Consider the following 17,684-nt stretch of genomic DNA (forward strand, 5'->3'; position numbering starts at 1 on the left):
TTCATCAAGAAATTAGCTGAGCATATTAAGAAAATCCGCAGGACATATCAGGATTAAGATAATAGTGGCACTAGATCTGACTCCAAAGAGCTTAACAGTTTTCCTTTTTGATGTAGCACTTATGCACTGACTAGATTACCAATTGCAGGATCAGACTATGGAAGCAAACCTGTTGATATAGAGCCATTATATGCGCTAAATTTATGCGACTTGAAGTGGCCATGTTTATGCTCAAGAAACCTGTTGAAGTGACAGCATCAAAGAAGGAACTGACAGGGAAAGAGCAGTTTGATTGGTGATAATATGTAACAGATAAATTATTGGATTCAATTACCATGAATTTCATGTAAATAGTCCTCTTTCCTTCTTAGTAGGTTTTTCACTTGTATATAAATTTGTATTCTTCATATTCATAAGCTAAGAAAAAAAACAAGATTATTCTCGCCATTAATTACTATATGGTATCAGAGCATGGTTCTCTGAATTCCTTGCCTAGCATTTGATTTAGATATTCTATTTGCAAATTATATCCTAGAGAGTTTTATTCATCAAGTTCTTCACTAGTCAATCAATTGATAAGGTTGCTCTTCCTCCAAATCAAATTCGACTAATTTCATTTGTCCCTATATTCAACTAAGCAATGGAATCACTTTACTGGTATTATCCTTCTTTTTTTTCTTATTTTTTGATGCCTGAATTGAATTCTTCCCAAACTTCTCGTGAAATTGAACCCAACACTAGTTTGAGACTCACTTCTGTTCTCTTAAATGGGTTCAATTATGTGTCTTGGTCAAGAGCTGCATCTCTTGCACTTCTTGGCAGATCTAAACTTAGTTATGTCAATGGAAAAAAGGAAGCTCCAAAACCTAGTGACCCTTCTTTTGATGCATGGCAAAGTAATGATCAACCGGTTATGTCGTGGATTCTTAATTCCATGGAACCCAAAATTGCGGAAACCTTTGTCTTTGCTGATTCTGACTATGATCCTTGGAGTCTATAAAGGCTACCTACAGCCAACAAAACAACATCTCTCGTACATACCAATTGAGAAAAGATATTTTCAGAAACCAAACAAGGTAATAAACCTTTTGTTGAATAATTGGATGCCTTAAAAACTGTGGTATGAGTTAATTTACGATCTTCCTTCTACTACTGATCTGCGAATCCTTCATAAACCAGCAGAGGATAAAATTTTGCAATGGCTTGCTAATTTAAGACCTGAATATGGGGATGTGAGAAGCCAAATGTTAATGAAAGCTGACCTACTTTCTCTTGGTAGTGTTTATGCAATTATTTTCAGCAGGAAGAAGTCTTGAGTCTTGAGATAGGCCATGAATATCGAATTGAAAAATAAATCTGAATCAAGTGCCTTCGTTGCAGCTAAAGGAGACTTTGAAATTTCTGCAAAAAAATGAATTTTATTCAACACATCAATTCAAAACATATTACAATTATATTCTAATTTAATAATTCAATAAATGCCTTTCTGGAACTTCAAGAAAATCACCTCGAATCAAAGCAATGTATGGACTATTCAAATGTCTTTTTTTTTTTTAAAATAAATGAATGATTGAAGCGAAATTTGAAAATATGAATTTAAAGAAACTTAAATGTATATTCATTAGCTCGAGTAGGGCAGAAAACTCACGTCTCTGTAACTTCATATAAGAACTTAGCTGCTCCGCTTTCATTCTCAGTCTAAGAGAATGAGAACAAATAACATAAAGAAAGGCAGTGGGGAGTTCAAGAAAGGTTACTGGTGATGAATATTGTCAAAAAACTAGAGATGGAGATGACAGGGTTAGTCCAGCTTGCAAGAAGGGGTGTTTTTTTCTAAGAAAATCTAGAAGTATTACTTTTTTATTTTCCTACACCATAAAATACTACACTATTAACATGGGTTTTTAACAAAAATGGGTTTTTCTGAAGGATGGTTCCCCGTTTACATTTCTTCCCTTTGAAAGTACTAGCATTTGCATCATTTACCCAAAATAATATAATAATAATAAAGGAGATATACTTGGATAATATGATCAAGGAAATCAACATTCATAAAAAACAGCCTATCTAATTGTCCAAGAGATTCTATGATGCTACAGTTCCATGGCTTCTGCCACTATTAATTCGCAGTATTATTTATATCTAGCATGCCACATCAGAGCTTCTAAAATGTGAGAATAAATCATTGCAAAAATCAAATATGAGAACAGTGCCATCCAAATATACAAAGACCATGAATAAAGGTAGGAGATGACGATTCAGTATTTACATTTTCCCTGGCATAGATATTTCCATGTTAAACACCATTAACAAACATGCGTAGTAAATGTGACGTGAAATTAAAGGAAGAAGGCTAGTATTTACAAAGGTTGTGCTATAATCAACAAATTAACCAAAGCACCTTACAGTTCAATTAAAACTTGAGAAAATTGGCTTCCAGGAGTATATTATAAAATTAAATCCTCCCGAAGAATGATAACACTGATGTAATGTAGATATTGTTTCTTCTGACCAACTATAAAATGAAATTACATTACAATCTCCAAAGTTTTGCAAAAAAATTTGGAGACATTAATAGTATATGTGAACTTATTATGAATCAAATAATTATAGTCAATAGAATAATTAATGATGGTAGTCGAGTCTGCAATGTCTCCAAATTAACCTGCAAGGAACAAACCAAGGTACAGATGAGGCATTGATGGTGATGGTGGTGATATCCCCAAGGACTTCACTTGTTCAGCTACGTTAATATATGCTTCTTTCAATACACATTTGGAGTTGTGGAAAAGATGGTGAATATGAATATTGACATTCCAATCTCCAAGTCTTACATAAAATACTACAAACTGTTAAGATGGTAAACATTTTTTTTGTGATGTAAAAAACAATTGGAACTGCTAAACCAAGGGTCAGACAAGGTGGATATAGAAAAAAGAAAAAGATATAGGAAAAACAAAAAAGAAAAAGAAAGAAGAGAAATTTAAGTTTTCTGAACACACAACATATCCTAAATTTATGAAAGAAACTACAAGAAAAATTATTCATGACTTTAAGAGCTTTTTTCCAATTAATTATGCAAATAATCATAATTCATGTTAGGTTAGGAATGTGGTTTTGAGTGCACCTAGAAGAAGAAAAGTTTATTGAGGCTATATACTTGTCAGTATAATCTTTTAGAAATTTAGTGAGGGAGTCAGAGAAGTTAAAATCATCCATAACCAGATAGCATAAATTTGACAATAAAAGTACCAACTTCCTTTTGCCAACAATGGGCCAAAAATTAGTTCTTGGCACTAGCAAACCCCTCAATTTATAAGCAGAATGAGATGCATTCAAAAATGTATTCTTTCTTCATATGTTGCTTGGACAGCCAAAGAGATAAATAGCAGAGACAATATATTGTGTGCAAGAAAAAGAAATCGCATAGAACAAAGTGGCAATAGTATAACCTCATCGCCTTTACTGAGTTGTAATTCACAAAGACTAAAATATATAAGTTGGTAGTTCTCTTGCAATTGTCCTTGCTTACAGATAGGACACCAGGTCTCCTTGTGCACCTACAATCAACATCAGAAAGCTTTGCCAATTTAATTTCTATTAGATAGAAACCAGTAGCAACAAAATAAACTTCTACTTCTGACATGTACTCATGTTACTGAAGCACATATCTAATATTTCAAATATGAAAAGAACATTTTAGAAATTCTTAATCTCAGCAGTTTTACTCATTCTAGCAAGTTTAAGTGCAGAAAGCCAGAGGCTACTCAAAATGGGTGGGCTATTTAGGCATATATACATGAATTACCAAAACAAGTTTTGTAATTGAGCATATGCTGAACTTGAATGAGTTTTTTTTTTATATTTAATTAATATATTACCAAGTCAAACCTATTAACCAGATATTTATTCATCTAAGCTGTGCACCTTCCCGTGTTTGGACCAAGCAAAACGGTCAAAATATGATAGAGAGCAGTATACCAGCTTATCATTCAATCGCATGTTCTCAAAAACAGCACGAGCCAGGTATTCATCTTCTTCATCCTCCCAGATTTCAATGTCGTTTTCAGGTTCTGCAAAGAGCTACAGTGACCATTTAAGCTCAAAAAGGATGATTCAAATAATTATAACCTGACAAAGAAACAGGCATATTCAAAGACTGAATTGTTTAAGAATTCAGTTTGTTATCACATTTATTAGTTATATGCACTCTTCTCTTGTGCTTTAAGGAACAAGGAGATAATAACAAGAGATCGTGAAAAATCCTTCCCAACTGGATTTGCACACAAAAAAAACACACCACATGGATTTCCTTTTCTAATTGATATACGTAAAAGTCCTTTAAAAGTTATATTTGTTAATGAGCGACATTGTACCTTTTCTAGTTGGTTCTGCCCTGAGATCTTCATTGAAGATCCTCTGCATCTCCAACATGTCTTCACATTCGCCTTGATAAGCATCATGAAGGCCATCATATTCCCATAATATATCACTTGGATCGGGGGCAGAAGTTGGAATCTTCAAATCAGCATCTAATGACGAGTGCCTCATTTTCTTCAGTTCGTCAGAAACTATGTTCTGGAAAGCAGATTTGATAAAATCCTGAAACACAAAAAGGTATTAATGAATAGATGATTGAATCAAGACTTGCAAAAAGATAACATAAGAAGTACTGAATTCAAACCCCTCAAAATAAGATAGAAATAAAGGGGAAAATGAAAATCATTGTCAACAACCGCATAAAAATCCTTTTAAGTTCAAGGTAGATCTCTAATGAATTAAACCCATCAAATGTCCTCAATCCAGGGTTCAAACAAGTGTAAAATGTATTAACTTAATCCCACACCACACAGCAATTATTTCCCAGCGATTAAGACCAACAAAACATTGAAAAGCAAATAAACAAACCTTTGAAGTCCCAAAACGAGGCACCGGATGATCAACATTAAAAACCACACACACACACACAAGAAGACCAGAAATAAAATAATATAGTTAAAAGAAATAAAATAAAAAGAAAAAGACCTTGTCAGTAATAGATTTATTAGGAGTAGGTAACCTCATTTTCCAGAGCAAGCGATTCCTGTCTTCTCTAACCCTTTTGTAACAATTTTCCCTCAGCTAAAAAACATCAAAAAAATGAACAAAAACATAATTAGTATTATAATCACATACAGAAGTAACAGCGTATTTCAATAAAATTGAACCAAAACACAACAAACAAAACCTTGTCTTTCCAAAGAGGGTATGTATTAAAATGCGACTGCGTTTTAATTGACTGTCGTTTTGGTGGTGGCGTTAAAAGCTGACAATCTTTCTCCTTTTCCATTCTTTTCCACAAACTGCAAGGTTTCAGCTTTTTTCTACGAAACCAAACACCGAACAGACCCACAAAAATACATATACGTTCATATATGTGATAGATGAACCCGACCCGACCCGATGTAGGTGGCGCCTATTCTTTGCTTGGCGGGAGATAAAGTTGGGCTTCCATGGAATGGGCTTGGGTTCTCAGGAGGCCCAACAAATAGCAAGAAATGACTGAAACCTTTTCAGGAGTGAAGATATTGAGAGAGAGAGAGAGACAGAGCTAGCAGCAATAGATATTTTTAGAAAACTTACAAATAGGTCCCTAGAACTTAGCATATTAACAATTTAATCTTTATACTTTCGTCTTAAAATTTATAAAATCATTTGACACTTTAATTATTCGTTAATCTAACATTAAGTCAAACCTATTTTTGCAAGCCGAAAATTGAGATGTTAGAATAAAAGTAAATAAAATGACCAAGATTTATTTTTGACATAAAAAGATTATCTATTATTATGCACTAATTTATGTTCAAAAGTATTATTTCAAATTAAATTGTCAAATGCGCCAAATCTCGGGAACTTGATTGTAAATTTCCTTTTCTTTCAATTTTCTTTTTGAATAAGTAAAACAATTAATTAAAAAAATAAAAGAAAATGGGAGAAATAGAAAAAGATGATAAAACCCAAAACCCTACAAAAACATTTTGGTAAAATCTCTCTGCTGAGAACTAACCCCTTCTTCTTCTTCCAGCTGAAACCTCTATCAGTCTCTCTATGTGTTTTACCATCCTCTCTCATTTCTATAATCATCTCTAAAGTAAGTGCTCCTTTTACTCATCTCTAAAAAATATCTTCCTTCCTATCATCATGGAAAAGAGATATTTAAAGCCAAGTCACCCTCAATAACCTAAATTCTCTTCCCTACTCGAGTCTTCAGCACCTCTCATCGTTCTCTTTTCCTTGCAAATCAACCTAACCAACTCAGGATCCGACCACGGTTTTGCCAGATCCATCTACTCTCCGCTCTTATCTTTTCCCCCCTCAATCGAAGGCTTTACTGTTTTGCAGAGCAGAAAACCCCTAAACCTTCTTCGGATTCGTCGTTCTCCGGTGTTGTTTCAATTCTTCAGCCTAGTAAGTCTACTTCGCTCCCTTTAACGGTTATACACTATGAGATTTGGTTAATTTCTTTTTGTTTGATATTAGTATTCAAAATTTGATTTTAAAAAAAAAATGATTTGGCAGAAACTAGAAATGTAGACTTAACCGCGCTTTGTGCTGCTAAAAACGAAGAACATTGAATTAAACAAATTATATTTTGATTATCTGCATATAATAGCTCCTACAAGATGGTCATTACATGCAGCAGGTCTGAAACTTGGTGGATCTAACATGTAGAACCTGCACATTGGATAAGATCTGCAAAGGAGATGGGTCCACCCTTCGAACATGAATCTATCTCCTCCTTTGCTTCCTCTAACATATTCAAAGCTGCAGAAAGTCACCAGGTGTTTGCTTAATTGTAGTCTCAGTGCAATGTGAAACTCAAAAGTTTAACAGACTAATGGTTGAGTGGGACTTTTGTGGCTGCATTAAATCGTTACAGCTTTATTTAGGACAGTTCTTGACTCATCATTTTAATGGGTCATACTTGAAATTTCTGTGCATAATACACTTTGCCAATTTAAAATGGAATTTCTGTGGATAATACACTTTAGATAGATGAACCCGATCCGACCCGATGTAGGTGGCGCCTATTCTTTGCTTGGCGGGAGATGAAGTTGAGCTTCCATGGAATGGGCTTGGGTTCTCAGGAGGCCCAACAAATAGCAAGAAATGACTGAAGCCTTTTCAGGAGTGAAGATATTGAGAGAGAGAGAGACACAGCTAGCAGCAATAGATATTTTTAGAAGACTTACAAATAGGTCCCTAGAACTTAGCATATTAACAATTTAATCTTTATACTTTCGTCTTAAAATTTATAAAATCATTTGACACTTTAATTATTCGTTAATCTAACATTAAGTCAAACCTATTTTCGCAAGCCGAAAATTGAGATGTTAGAATAAAAGTAAATAAAATGACCAAGATTTGTTTTTGAAAGAAAAAGATTATCTATTATTATGCACTAATTTATGTCTAATTTAAGTTAAAAAGTATTATTTCAAATTAAATTGTCAAATGCGCCAAACCTCGGGAACTTGATTGTAAATTTCCTTTTCTTTCAATTTTCTTTTTGAATAAGTAAAACAGTTAATTAAAAAATTAAAGAAAATGGGAGAAATAGAAAAAGATGATAAAACCTAAAACCCTACAAAAACATTTTGGTAAAATCTCTCTACTGAGAACTAACCCCTTCTTCTTCTTCCAGCTGAAACCTCTATCAGTCTCTCTCTCTGTGTGTTTTTTACCATCATCTCTCATTTCCATATTCATCTCTAAAGTAAGTGCTCCTTTTACTCTTTCTCGCACTCACATACTCCACACATAAATTTCACTAACCTCTATTTGTCAACTATAATTGCTTCACTTTTTGCTACTAATCATTATGTGATGATTGTTGAAGTACAGAGTGGCAGCTTAGTGTATTATAAGAATAGTTCTTGCTTATAATCTAAATTTTGTTCTTTGGTTCTTCATTTTTGGAGTATTTGATTTTTCTTTTAGTATTCAAATTTTTGGGTTTGGAATGTGATGGATGGTTTACTTGGCGTGGTTTAGGTTATGGAGATTCCAGGTAAATAACTTAAATACAGCTGTTAAGTTGACTGATTGATTGAGAAATGGAAATGAAGAGAAAATTGCCACTTCAGTGAAAAGAATCAATGCTTTACATTAATAATGTGATTTAGTAATTATAGGTAAATTAGTTTCTTAATGCAAAAGCACATCATAATGTAAAGCATTGATTCTTTTCATAATCTAATAGATTGCTATAGATTGTAAAATGAAAGAAGCACATTTTTGTTTGATATTAGTATTTGAAATTTGATTTTTTTAAAAAAAATATATGATTTGGGTTCTTAATTTGCTATATAACAACATACTTTTGATCGAATATGGCATTGGGTTTGATGCTGGGGATAGGCAGGGCATTTCGAAGAAAGAGAGCGTCGTCGTTGGATATTCTGTCGTCGAAACGCACTCCTCGTGATTATTATAAGGGAAAGAATTGCAAGCCTACTGGTTTTCACAATCGCAAAGGTTCCATCTTTCTCATTTCTTTTAATTGCAAATATCATTTTAATTAGTTTTAAAGTATCAAAAAATTTTGCATAATAAAGCACTGCCATTTCTAAGTCACCAGGTGTTTGCTTAATTGTAGTCTCAGTGCAATGTGAAACTCAAAAGTTTAACAGACTAAATTACAGGTTAATGGTTGAGTGGGACTTTTGTGGCTGCATGAAATCGTTACAGCTTTATTTAGGAGAGTTCTTAAATCATCATTTTAATGGGTGATACTTGGAATTTCCGTGGATAATACATTTTGCCAATTTAAAGACTGAATCATGCATAAACTTAAGCATGTTCATTTCTAACTACCTGGAGTTCTTAGATTTTGAAGAGAGGTGCAGCACGTCTCATTTTATTGGCAAATGATATTTTATTATATGTTGTGTCTGTAAAAACTGCTTGTTGCAGGTGGCTACATTATTGTACCTGAGAAATTGCCGAACTATGTTGTACCTGATTTGACTGACTTCAAGGTAACCTTTCTCCACCCATCTCTGTTTCTGTTTTTTGGAGAACGGATACCCACCACTTGCATTGATGATACTAAAACATGTAAATGGTGTTGATGATAAGGGTCTTTCGATTATAGTTTTCTGGTCTCCTTTTGAGTGTTGGAATGTAATTGGTTGGAAGCTTTCAATTGTTAGGCTTCTTTATCTTTCAGTTACAAGAATTATTATTGCAAGAATAGTTTTTGTTGGAGTATTCTTGAATTTTTTATTTCTTTGTATGGAAGAATATATTTTCTTCCATATGGTTGTTTTGTAGGTAACGTTTTTGTTTTGGATTGTGAACTGTTTTTCTTTCTTTAAATAATGAAAGGGATATATATCTCTGTCTCTCTAGAACAAATTAGAAGTTAGCCTATTAAGCACATCTGCTGCATAAAGTATTTAGCATGAGGAGATAGTTGGTCGCTGTATCTCATGGTCAACTTACAGAAGTTTCCCCCTTTGCTTATCTTCATTATTTCAATTGATGTAGAAGAGAATGATTGAATCTTAGTCTCCATGATTATAAGACTTGTGTCATGTATGCTTGTTCTATTGGTGGCATTACCCTCACCTGAAAAAAGAAAAAGGCTAGAAAATGGAAATCTTACAAATAACTGGTTGCATGGGGCATCTAAAATAGCAAAATTTTCCCCATAAGTACAATATTCTTCTCTCACGCTAGTGATCTACCAAAATTTTTAGACTAAGCTCTTTGCATGTTTTGCTGATTAAATGTTTACTCTTTTGCTTTCAGCTAAAGCCGTATGTTTCTCAATGTGCAACACAAATTAAAACAACCGAAGCATCTGCAGCAGAAAAATAAGGAAATGGAGTGGGAACAGGAATTCAATCTGTGACGTCGTCATCCAGCTGCCACTTGGTTAATCTATTCTTAAGTTAAGTTTGTCGTCTTCTGAGTTGCCATTATGAAGTTCTATCCGAAAGGGATGAGACCCAATTAGGTGGTCTTTCTGTGCACGTTAAACTAATGAATTCTTACTTGCTGGTTAAACTATCATCGTTTATTATCTCCTTTATTGGTAGCAATAATTTACAGAATCATGTCTTGTCTTTAACTTCTTAAGTTATGTGGTCTTGTGATGACCAAAACATATCCCCAGCCTTATAGTAATGGAAATTGTGTGAAATTGAAATCATGATATTTCTTTTTCCTTTTTCCTCCATTCTTCCTTGACAACTTATGCGAATTCTGCATTAATTTTGTTTTATGTTGCATGGTGGGTGTTGAAAGATTTAGTAATTTGGTTGGCAGATTTTAACTATCATAGTTGACTGAACAACTTTTCAAGCATATGAATGTATCCGTGCCCCATTCTCCTTGAAACCACATCCTGTGACCTTGCAAATGATGGAGCCAAAGACTACAGTATTAAAATACTTCTAAAATATATTCTTTTTTCATGGATTTGTACTATATTGTACTGACAGGTAGCAACAATGACTTTCGACCCAAGCCAAATCCAGTTCCTCTCCTGAAGCTTCTGGGTGATTACTGCTGAAATAAATTTAACAATTTTAATGCTGGAAACAATCACTGCATACCGAGATAATCACAACAGACCGGCACATGAACATTTCTTTTTTATTTTTAATTTGCAATTTCATATTTTCCGTTGTTTAGGCAACCATCCTTATATTCACAACTTTTTTTTTCTTTTCCTCTTTTCTTCTTTCCCCCATAATTCCTCTATCCAACCATGTTAAGGGTTGATAGTGCTAATGAGGTCTTGAACAAGGGTGCCTAATAAAACATGAGCATCTGCCTTTGCCATGAGCCACTTGATACAGTCAGAAAAATAACATTTTGTTGGGTCAGTGAGGACTGAGGACCCATAATTACAAGTGTTTGATAGAGATGGGGACTTAGCTTTTGTGGGTGTGAGCATCCTAGCCCCACTGTCCAGCAGCAATTATTCCGCGTTTTAATAAAAGCCCAGGCCAATGTCAGTAGACAAATAAATAGTTTTGAGCCAAACACAAGGGTACATGGTCTTGACATTTGATGGATAGTCAGAATGATGAAGTAAAAAGAGTTTGAAACCGCACATTTAGTAAATTCACTAAGGACTTGCTCATATCTTAACCCAAAACAATCACATAAAGGAATTTCTTATGTTATATATAGAATGTAACATATATTATTCACTAATACAAATGTTTTTTTTTCTTTTTATGGATGGCCATTCATTATGCATTCCTTGGCGACCAGATATTTTGCCATGGGTTCGAGTACCGAGTCGGCGTGTCTCGACAGATTATGAGGTTAGTACTTCAAAGTGAGCAAAGATCAAGGTCTGAAATTCGAGATTTGTGATCTTTGCTCACTTTGAAGTACTAACCTCATAATATGTCTGAGACAGAGTTTCTTGACTACGCTGGTACTTTTGAACCCATGGCAAAACATCCGGTCAAGGTCAAGAAGGCCTCGATTCTTCTTGATCCGGACCAAGGAATGCGTATATACCGGCCATCCATAAAAAGAAAAAGCACACTTGTATTAGAAAAAACACACTTGTATTATTTAAAGAAACAAAGATATATATATCCCTTCCATTATTTAAAGAAAGAAAAACAGTTCATAACACAAAACAAAAACGTTACCTACAAAACAACCATATGGAAGCAAACATATTCTTCCATACAAAGAAACAAAAAATTTAAGAATACTCCCACAAAAACTATTCTTGCAATAATAATTCTTGTAACTGAAAGATAAAGAAGCCTAACAATTGACAACTTCCAACCAATTATATTCCAACACTCAAAAGGAGACCAGAAAACTATAAACGAAAGACCCTTATCATCAACGCCATTTACATGTTTTAGTATCATCAATGCAAGTGCTGGGTATCCGTTCTCCAAAAAATAGAAACAAAGATGGGTGGAGAAAGGTTACCTTGAAGTCAATCAAATCAGGTACAACATAGTTCGGCAATTTCTCGGGTACAATAATGTAGCCACCTGCAACAAGCAGTTTTAACAGAAACAACATATAATAAAATATCATTTGCCAATAAAATGAGATGTGCTGCACCTCTCTTTATAATCTAAGAACTCCAGGTAGTTAGAAATGAACATGCTTAAGTTTATGCATGATTCAGTCTTTAAATTGGCAAAGTGTATTATCCACGGAAATTCCAAGTATCACCCATTAAAATGATGATTTAAGAACTCTCCTAAATAAAGCTTTAACGATTTCATACAGCCACAAAGTCCCACTTAACCATTAACCTGTAATTTAGTCTGTTAAACTTTTGAGTTTCACATTGCACTGAGACTACAATTAAACAAACACCTGGTGACTTAGAAATGGCAGTGCTTTATTATGCAAATTTTTTTGGTACTTTAAAACTAATTAAAATGATATTTGCAATTAAAAGAAATGAGAAAGATGGAACCTTTGCGATTGTGAAAACCAATAGGCTTGCAATTCTTTCCCTTATAATAATCACGAGGAGCGCGTTTCGACGATAGAATATCCAACGATGACGTTCTCTTTCTTCAAAATGCCTTGCCTATCCCCAGCATCAAACCCAATGCCATATTCGATCAAAAGTATGCTGTTATATAGCAAATTAAGAACCCAAATCATATTTTTTTTTTTTAAAAAAAATCAAATTTCAAATACTAATATCAAACAAAAATGTGCTTCTTTCATTTTACAATCTATAGCAATATATTAGATTATGAAAAGAATCAATGCTTTACATTATGATGTGCTTTTGCATTAAGAAACTAATTCACCTGTAATTACTAAATCACATTATTAATGTAAAGCATTGATTCTTTTCACTGAAGTGGCGATTTTCTCTTCATTTCCATTTCTCAATCAATCAGTCAACTTAACAGCCGTATTTGAGTTATTTACCTGGAATCTCCATAACCTAAACCACGCCAAGTAAACCATCCATCACATTCCAAACCCAAAAATTTGAATACTAAAAAAAAAAGTTCAAATACACTCGAAAAAAGAAGAACCAAAGAACAAAATTTAGATTATAAAGAAAATGAAGCAAGAACTATTCTTATAATACACTAAGCCGTCACTCTGTACTTCAACAATCATCAGATAAAGATTAGTAGCAAAGATCAAGGTCTGAAATTCGAGATTTGTGATTTTTGCTCACTTTGAAGTACTAACCTCATAATCTGTCTGAGACACAATTTCTCGACTACGCTGGTACTTCTAAACCCATGGCAAAACATCTGGGTCAGTGGCCAGTAAAACCTTAGTAGCTGCTTAATATGGACCAAGGAATGCAGACATAATAGCTACCCGGCCATCCATAAAAAGAAAAAACACACTTGTATTAGTTAATAATATATGTTACATTCTATATATAACATAAAAAATTCCTTTAAGTGATTGTTTTGGGTTAAGATATGAGCAAGTCTTCAGTGAATTTACTGAATGTGCGGTTTCAAACTTTTCTTGCTTCATCATTCTGACTATCCATCAAATGTAAAGCATGTCAAGACCATGCACCCTTGTGTTTGGGTCAAAATTATTTATTTATCTACTGACATTGGCTACGACTTTTATTAGAACGCAGAATAATTGCTGCTGGACAACGGGGCTAAGATGCTCACACCCACAAAAGCTAAATCCTCATTTCTATCAAACACTTGTAGTTATAGACCCTCAGTCCTCACTGACCTAACAAAATGTTATTTTTCTGACTGTATCAAGTGGCTCATGGCAAAGGCAAATGCTCATGTTTTCTTAGGCACCCTTGTTCAAAACCTCATTAGCACTATCAACCCTTAACATGGTTGGATAGAGGAGTTAAGGAGAAAACACCTATGCAGCAGATTGTTTCCAACACTAACATTGTCAGCACCAAGAAGCTGCAGGAGAGGAACTGAATCTGGCTTGGATCAAAAGTCATTGTTACTACCTGTCAATAGTGCAAATCCATGAAAAAAATATATATTTTAGAAATATTTTAATACTGTCGTCTTTGGCTCCATCAGCAAAATGTGGTTTCGAGGGGAATGAAGCACGGATACATTCATATGCTTGAAAAGCTGTTCGGCCAATTGTTGTGATAGTTAAAATCTGCCAACCAAATTACTAAATTTTTCAACACCCACCATGCAGCATAGAACAAAATTAACGCAATATTCGCATAAATTGTCAAAAAGAAATGAAGGAAAAAGGAAAAAGAAATATCATGATTTCAATTTCACACAGTTTCCATTACTATAAGGCTGGGGAGGTTGGGGATATGTTTTGGTCATCACAAGACCACGAAACTTAAGAAGTTAAAGAGAAGACAAGATTCTGTAAATTATTGCTACCAATAAAGGAGATAATAAATAACCATAGTTTAACCAGCAAGTAAGAATTCATTAGTTTAACGTGCCCAGAAAGACCACCTAATTAGGTCTCATCCTTTTCGAATAGAACTTCATAATGGCAACTCAGAAGACGTCCAACTTAACTTAAGAATATATCAACCAAGTGGCAGCTGGATGACAACGTCACAGATTGAATTCCTGTTCCCACTCCATTTCCTTATTTTTTTGCTGCAGATGCTTCGGTTGTTTTAATTTGTGTTGCACATTGAGAAACATACGGCTTTAGCTGAAAGCAAAAGAGTAAACATTTAATCAGCAAAACATGCAAAGAGGTTAGTCTAAAAATTTGGTAGATCACTAGAGTGAGAGAAGAATATTGTACTTATGGGGAAAATTTTGTTGTTTTAGATGCAACATGCAACCAGTTATTTGTAAGATTTCCATTTTCTAACCTTTTTCTTTTTCCAGGTGAGGGTAATGCCACCCATAGAACAGGCATACACAACACAAGTCTTATAATCATGGAGACTAAAATTCAATCATTTTCTTCTACATCAATTAAAATAATGAAGATAAGCAAATGGGGAAACTTCTGTAAGTTGACCATGAGATACAGCGACCAACTATCTCCTCATGCTAAATACTTTATGCAGCAGACTAACTTCTAATCCGTTCTAGAGAGACAGAGATATATATCCCTTTCATTATTTAAAGAAAGAAAAACAGTTCACAATCCAAAACAAAAACGTTATCTACAAAACAACCATATGGAAGAAAACATATTCTTTCATACAAAGAAACAAAAAATTCAAGAATACTCCCACAAAAACTATTCTTGCAATAATAATTCTTGTAACTGAAAGATAAAGAAGCCTAACAATTGACAACTTTCAACCAATTACATTCCAACACTCAAAAGGAGACCAGAAAACTATAAACGAAATACCCTTATCATCAACGCCATTTACATGTTTTAGTATCATTAATGCAAGAGCTAAGTATCCGTTCTCCAAAATACAGAAACAAAGATGGGTGGAAAAAGGTTACCTTGAAGTCAGTCAAATCAGGTACAACATAGTTCGGCAATTTCTCAGGTACAATAACGTAGCCACCTGCAACAAGTAGTTTTTTCAGAAACAACATATAATAAAATATCATTTGCCAATAAAATGAGGTGTGCTGCACCTCTCTTCAGAATCTATGAATTCCAGATAGTTAGAAACGAACATGCTTAAGTTTATGCATGATTCAGTCTTTAAATTGGCAAAGTGTATCATCCACGGAAATTCCAAATATGGCCCATTAAAATGATGATTCAAGAATTCTCCTAAATAAAGCTGTAACGATTTAATGCAGCCACAAAAGTCCCACTCAACCATTAACCTGTAATTTAGTCTGTTAAACTTTTGAGTTTCACATTGCACTGAGACTACAATTAAGCAAACACCTGGTGACTTAGAAATGGGAATGCTTTATTATGCAAAAATTTTTGATAATTTAAAACTAATTAAAATGGTATTTGTAATTAAAAGAAATGGGAAAGATGGAACCTTTGCGAGTGTGAAAACCAGTAGGCTTGCAATTCTTTCCCTTATAATAATCACGAGGAGCACGTTTCGACGACAGAATATCCAACGCCGACGTTCTCTTTCTTCGAAATGCCCTTCCTATCCCCAATATCAAACCCAATGCCATATTCGATCAAAAGTATGCTGTTATATAGCAAATTAAGAACCTAAATCATATTTTAAAAAAAAAAAAATCAAATTTCGAATACTAATATCAAACAAAAAGAAATTAACCAAATTTCATAGTGTCTAAACGTTAAAGGGAACCAAGTAGACTTACTAGGCTGAAGAATTGAAACAACACTGAAGAATGACAAATCCGAAGAGGGTTTAGGGATTTTCTCCTCTGCAGTTTGCTTGTTGAATAGAGAAGGAGACGGACTGGCCCAAATACGGCTTCAAATTAGCCCAAAACCAAAATACTGAACTCCAGTTTCCATTCAATTTTGTTTACCCTTTTAGGTTTTCTTTTTCTTAATAATGGCTTCCGCTCTATCATAAAACAACCAAAGTCAGAGCCTACATTTTTGCTTTTATTTTGCTTTACAAAAAGAGCCGCTTTTAGCATTATGCTCTTCCCCTTTGTGCTCCATTTATTACCCAATTTGTTGCTAATCACCTCATATCACCTTGATTTAGTTCAATTGCGGTGAATGTCTAATTCATATATATATATGTTATGAGAGCTTAAAAAAGTTAACTATTAAAATTTATTTCAGAAAATAAATGTCTTGAATATAAGTTCTCATTATTAAAGAATTTATCGGTTTTTTAGAGTATCCATCTTGCAGTGTATAGTCTATCATCTATTTTAATAGAAAAAATAAATTAACTATTTTTCAATTTATACAATAAGCTCCACTCTCTTTGACATAATTCAAATCTAAACTTCAGTAAGGAAAAGCATTGAAGAAACATGAGCAATGATTTTTGTGCAAGGGAAAATAAAAAAAAAAAAGCAGGCGGCTTTTGAAAGAAAGAAAGGGGCAACGGAATGTATTGTGGTTATATAAGTGGGAGATGAAAAAAAATGGGTTATCATCCTGACCTGTAAGGAATGATAATTGCTTGGTCAGCATCACCCTCTCCACAAACACTTTCACCAATTTTCTGCTTCAATCATTATCTTTTTAACTTATTCCCAATTCAGAGCAACAAGCAGACATGAAACTTATCTCTTTCTACCCCAAAATAACAATTTACAAAATCTAAGCTTACGAGCAGTTTGCCTAGTACGTGCCATCTAAGCTTCGTTTAATTCATACAAAAAAAAACCACAAAAACCAATTAGCAAGTTCAGATCGGAGGTCTAACCCTAGATCACGCTTTACCAACAAATTAGAGTTTGATTTGCAGAATTTGAACAAATAATTTCCAAATTGAAAATTTTTTCTTCAAGATGATCCATGTAAAAAAACCCCAATTTACAAAAATCGTACAGCAAGATAGAAACCCTAATTGTAAGAGACGATGAATAAATAAGATAAGGAAAAGAGAATCGTACCTTGAAAGAAAAGAAGAGAGAAAAAGACTTGGCAGAATCTCACTAACAACAATTATCGTACGGAGGCAAATTGACCAGCTTTGCCCACTATTTATAGGTGGTGTTAGTAATCTATGGACGTAACTGAACGGATTAACGGACGGCTAAGATTAACTCTTACTGTGCTTTTAACCTGGACGGAATCCGACGGTTATAACTCCGTTTTATTGTGTTTTCTCATCCCAAGTGAACGGTTTAGATTTGCGTTTT

At 33.9% G+C, this 17,684-nt stretch overlaps 3 protein-coding genes across 20 annotated transcripts; 1 reads left to right on the plus strand and 2 right to left on the minus strand.

Moving 5' to 3' along the window:
* Positions 1-947: 947 nt before the first annotated feature.
* On the minus strand, positions 948-5,646 carry LOC8286110. 3 transcript variants are annotated; one of them, XM_015726572.3, is made up of 6 exons: positions 5,228-5,633; positions 5,026-5,121; positions 4,377-4,602; positions 3,982-4,073; positions 3,453-3,560; positions 948-1,401 (listed from the first exon to the last, which is right to left on the minus strand). In XM_015726572.3, the coding sequence occupies exons 1-6, from the start codon at positions 5,327-5,329 to the stop codon at positions 1,381-1,383; spliced, it is 645 nt and encodes a 214-aa protein (XP_015582058.2). In that variant the 5' UTR covers positions 5,330-5,633; the 3' UTR covers positions 948-1,380. The 3 variants fall into 3 exon arrangements, with proteins under 3 accessions (XP_015582058.2, XP_015582057.2, XP_015582056.2); XM_015726571.3 differs by lacking the exon at positions 948-1,401 and adding an exon at positions 2,389-2,665 and having other exon boundaries at positions 5,228-5,638; XM_015726570.3 differs by lacking the exon at positions 948-1,401 and having other exon boundaries at positions 2,389-3,560; positions 5,228-5,646.
* A 336-nt stretch (positions 5,647-5,982) lies between these two features.
* LOC107262200 (39S ribosomal protein L41, mitochondrial-like) lies at positions 5,983-10,225 on the plus strand. 8 transcript variants are annotated; one of them, XM_048377793.1, is made up of 7 exons: positions 5,983-6,447; positions 6,653-6,821; positions 7,685-7,756; positions 8,035-8,050; positions 8,401-8,517; positions 8,956-9,020; positions 9,796-10,225. In XM_048377793.1, exons 2-7 carry the CDS (start codon positions 6,744-6,746, stop codon positions 9,862-9,864), a joined length of 417 nt encoding a protein of 138 aa, XP_048233750.1. In that variant the 5' UTR covers positions 5,983-6,447; positions 6,653-6,743; the 3' UTR covers positions 9,865-10,225. The 8 variants fall into 8 exon arrangements, with proteins under 8 accessions (XP_048233750.1, XP_048233749.1, XP_048233747.1 ...); XM_048377792.1 differs by having other exon boundaries at positions 6,680-6,821; XM_048377790.1 differs by having other exon boundaries at positions 5,984-6,447; positions 6,683-6,821.
* A 1,222-nt stretch (positions 10,226-11,447) lies between these two features.
* On the minus strand, positions 11,448-17,576 carry LOC8286111 (39S ribosomal protein L41-A, mitochondrial). 9 transcript variants are annotated; one of them, XM_048377801.1, is made up of 8 exons: positions 17,436-17,576; positions 16,212-16,423; positions 15,914-16,098; positions 15,411-15,475; positions 13,204-13,268; positions 12,461-12,622; positions 11,959-12,023; positions 11,448-11,466 (listed from the first exon to the last, which is right to left on the minus strand). In XM_048377801.1, exons 3-6 carry the CDS (start codon positions 16,056-16,058, stop codon positions 12,511-12,513), a joined length of 387 nt encoding a protein of 128 aa, XP_048233758.1. In that variant the 5' UTR covers positions 16,059-16,098; positions 16,212-16,423; positions 17,436-17,576; the 3' UTR covers positions 11,448-11,466; positions 11,959-12,023; positions 12,461-12,510. The 9 variants fall into 9 exon arrangements, with proteins under 9 accessions (XP_048233758.1, XP_048233761.1, XP_048233756.1 ...); XM_048377804.1 differs by lacking the exon at positions 11,448-11,466 and adding an exon at positions 12,931-12,946 and having other exon boundaries at positions 11,603-12,023; positions 17,436-17,574; XM_048377799.1 differs by lacking the exon at positions 11,448-11,466 and having other exon boundaries at positions 11,603-12,023; positions 15,914-16,075.
* Between the last annotated feature and the right edge of the window lie 108 nt (positions 17,577-17,684).

Source organism: Ricinus communis, chromosome 8 (assembly GCF_019578655.1).
Source record: "Ricinus communis isolate WT05 ecotype wild-type chromosome 8, ASM1957865v1, whole genome shotgun sequence".
Classification (NCBI taxonomy): domain Eukaryota; kingdom Viridiplantae; phylum Streptophyta; class Magnoliopsida; order Malpighiales; family Euphorbiaceae; genus Ricinus; species Ricinus communis.

Excerpts from the sequence above, each read along its gene's own strand:
- LOC8286110 (XM_015726570.3), bottom strand. The coding sequence starts at position 5,329 with ATGGAAAAGGAGAAAGATTGTCAGCTTTTAACGCCACCACCAAAACGA. Across the intron at positions 5,122-5,227 it reads ACCCTCTTTGGAAAGACAAG|CTGAGGGAAAATTGTTACAA; the intron begins GTTTTGTTTGTT and ends GATGTTTTTTAG. Across the intron at positions 3,561-3,981 it reads TGCGATTGAATGATAAGCTG|GTGCACAAGGAGACCTGGTG; the intron begins GTATACTGCTCT and ends TGTTGATTGTAG.
- LOC107262200 (XM_048377793.1), top strand. The coding sequence starts at position 6,744 with ATGGGTCCACCCTTCGAACATGAATCTATCTCCTCCTTTGCTTCCTCT. Across the intron at positions 6,822-7,684 it reads AAGCTGCAGAAAGTCACCAG|CTGAAACCTCTATCAGTCTC; the intron begins GTGTTTGCTTAA and ends TTCTTCTTCCAG. Across the intron at positions 8,518-8,955 it reads TGGTTTTCACAATCGCAAAG|GTGGCTACATTATTGTACCT; the intron begins GTTCCATCTTTC and ends TGCTTGTTGCAG.
- LOC8286111 (XM_048377801.1), bottom strand. The coding sequence starts at position 16,058 with ATGGCATTGGGTTTGATATTGGGGATAGGAAGGGCATTTCGAAGAAAG. Across the intron at positions 15,476-15,913 it reads TGGTTTTCACACTCGCAAAG|GTGGCTACGTTATTGTACCT; the intron begins GTTCCATCTTTC and ends TACTTGTTGCAG. Across the intron at positions 13,269-15,410 it reads CTGATTTGACTGACTTCAAG|ATGTTTTGCCATGGGTTTAG; the intron begins GTAACCTTTTTC and ends CCACTGACCCAG.